Genomic DNA, 1,582 nt, shown 5'->3' on the forward strand with positions numbered 1-1,582 from the left:
CACATTGTCCGTGGTGGAGGAATGATGTCCTGTGACATTAACCTGCCCTTTAGGTGTTGTTATGAGGAAGACAGATTGACGTTGGGACATGTACGGCAAACGGTCCTTTGACAAGGGCAGGTTCCTGGCTGCTGCTGCTGCTGGTGTTCAGGCATGTGTGAGTTTCAGAGGGGAGATAGAGAGCCTTTGATCTACCTTTAAAATCCTGTAGAAAGCACAATGATGGTCGTGCTGTCTTCATGAAGGATACGGAAGTTCCTTGAAATGATTTTTACGGCAACCAGGTTTCTTGAATGGAAAGTGGTGACAAAAAATAGCGGTGTTGTTTGCAATGACACTTCAAAATTTGAACCCTTGATTTAGTCAATGCTTGATCTCTTCCCCTTCTAATGACGTCATCTGGATACCCGCGTGATGCAAAAAATGTCTCCATTCTTGCTGCCTTGATGTCAAAATCAGCGTTATCACTGCAAATCTTACGCAGTGGGAGACGTATTGGAGTCAAATTCTTCATTTCCATCTGGAAGACGAACGCGCTTATTGGCAACTTTTACGAAATAAAAGTTGTCTAGACCACGTGTTTTCAAATCCACAAAGGATGGCTTTTTCTGTTGCAACTTGGCAGCAATTTTGTCACGAACAGCCTGCCCTGGGTCATTGCCAAGGAAGCGTTTGAGTCCATCAATGACCACTAGTTTATCTCTGTACTGACAGACATCAGGAACCTCAGGACCAGGGTAGTCTAGGGCCACAAGTTTTCTTTGTCCCTCCTTCACAACAACTTTGCTGGATTTACATACTGTGCTCTTGCCTTTGTAAGAGGAAGAGGGAGCACCTACACGCTTGCGCTTAAGAAGGTTGCTTTTTGGGTTGAACTGGACATCATCTGAAACACTTGCTTCCCTCGGACCATGTTGTCTCAGTGACGTAACAGCATTCCTCGCTGAATTACATGTAGTATGACCTTCAGTTGAATATGAAGTACTTGGCTGCAAATGAGCTGAGGAAGGACTGAAGAATATACGCCCCACTTCAGCCTGAACGTGGTCCTCTAGAAACAAAATAGGAAACATACCAGCAATAAGAATGAGATAGTCTCATTTGTAAAAGTTACAGGGAGACAAAAGCTTGAACACTAATTACCAGATAAATGGTTCATAAGAAAAAGGGTTTTTAAATCAATCAATCAATCAATCAATCAATTAATCAGTCAACCAATAACAGAAAAATTGTTTCAAATGTTATGATTGAGAAACTCCCAACTTACGGGTTTTTTCCCGAGAAAGCCTTTTCAAGTTTGCCCTTTCCCCCATTGTTTGAAGATCCAATCGAGCTAAACCTTCATCACTTATTTCTCCATTTCTTATCATGGAAATAGAAACCTAAAACAATAAATAATATGGTAAGATTATGCTCCTACTGGTGCGCAGAGAATTGATGATTGATGAAGATTAGCAAATGCCCACACAAAATAACGAAAACCTACATACATGTAATTTCCACCACAACACGCACTCAGCATAAATAAAGGATTTTGTTAAAGCCATATTCAAACAAAACACACACATTGACAACTTCAATT

The 1,582-nt window shown here is 41.1% G+C and overlaps 1 protein-coding gene across 1 annotated transcript; it reads right to left on the reverse strand.

The window, feature by feature from the left end:
* Positions 1–459: 459 nt before the first annotated feature.
* On the reverse strand, positions 460–1,378 carry LOC146481198 (uncharacterized). Its single transcript, XM_085108869.1, has 2 exons — positions 1,268–1,378; positions 460–1,051 (listed from the first exon to the last, which is right to left on the reverse strand). Exons 1-2 carry the CDS (start codon positions 1,368–1,370, stop codon positions 477–479), a joined length of 678 nt encoding a protein of 225 aa, XP_084964995.1. The 5' UTR covers positions 1,371–1,378; the 3' UTR covers positions 460–476.
* Positions 1,379–1,582: the final 204 nt, after the last annotated feature.

The sequence above is a fragment of the Pavona decussata genome, unplaced genomic scaffold (assembly GCF_977016875.1).
Source record: "Pavona decussata unplaced genomic scaffold, jaPavDecu1.1 SCAFFOLD_51, whole genome shotgun sequence".
Taxonomy (NCBI): Eukaryota; Metazoa; Cnidaria; class Anthozoa; order Scleractinia; family Agariciidae; genus Pavona; species Pavona decussata.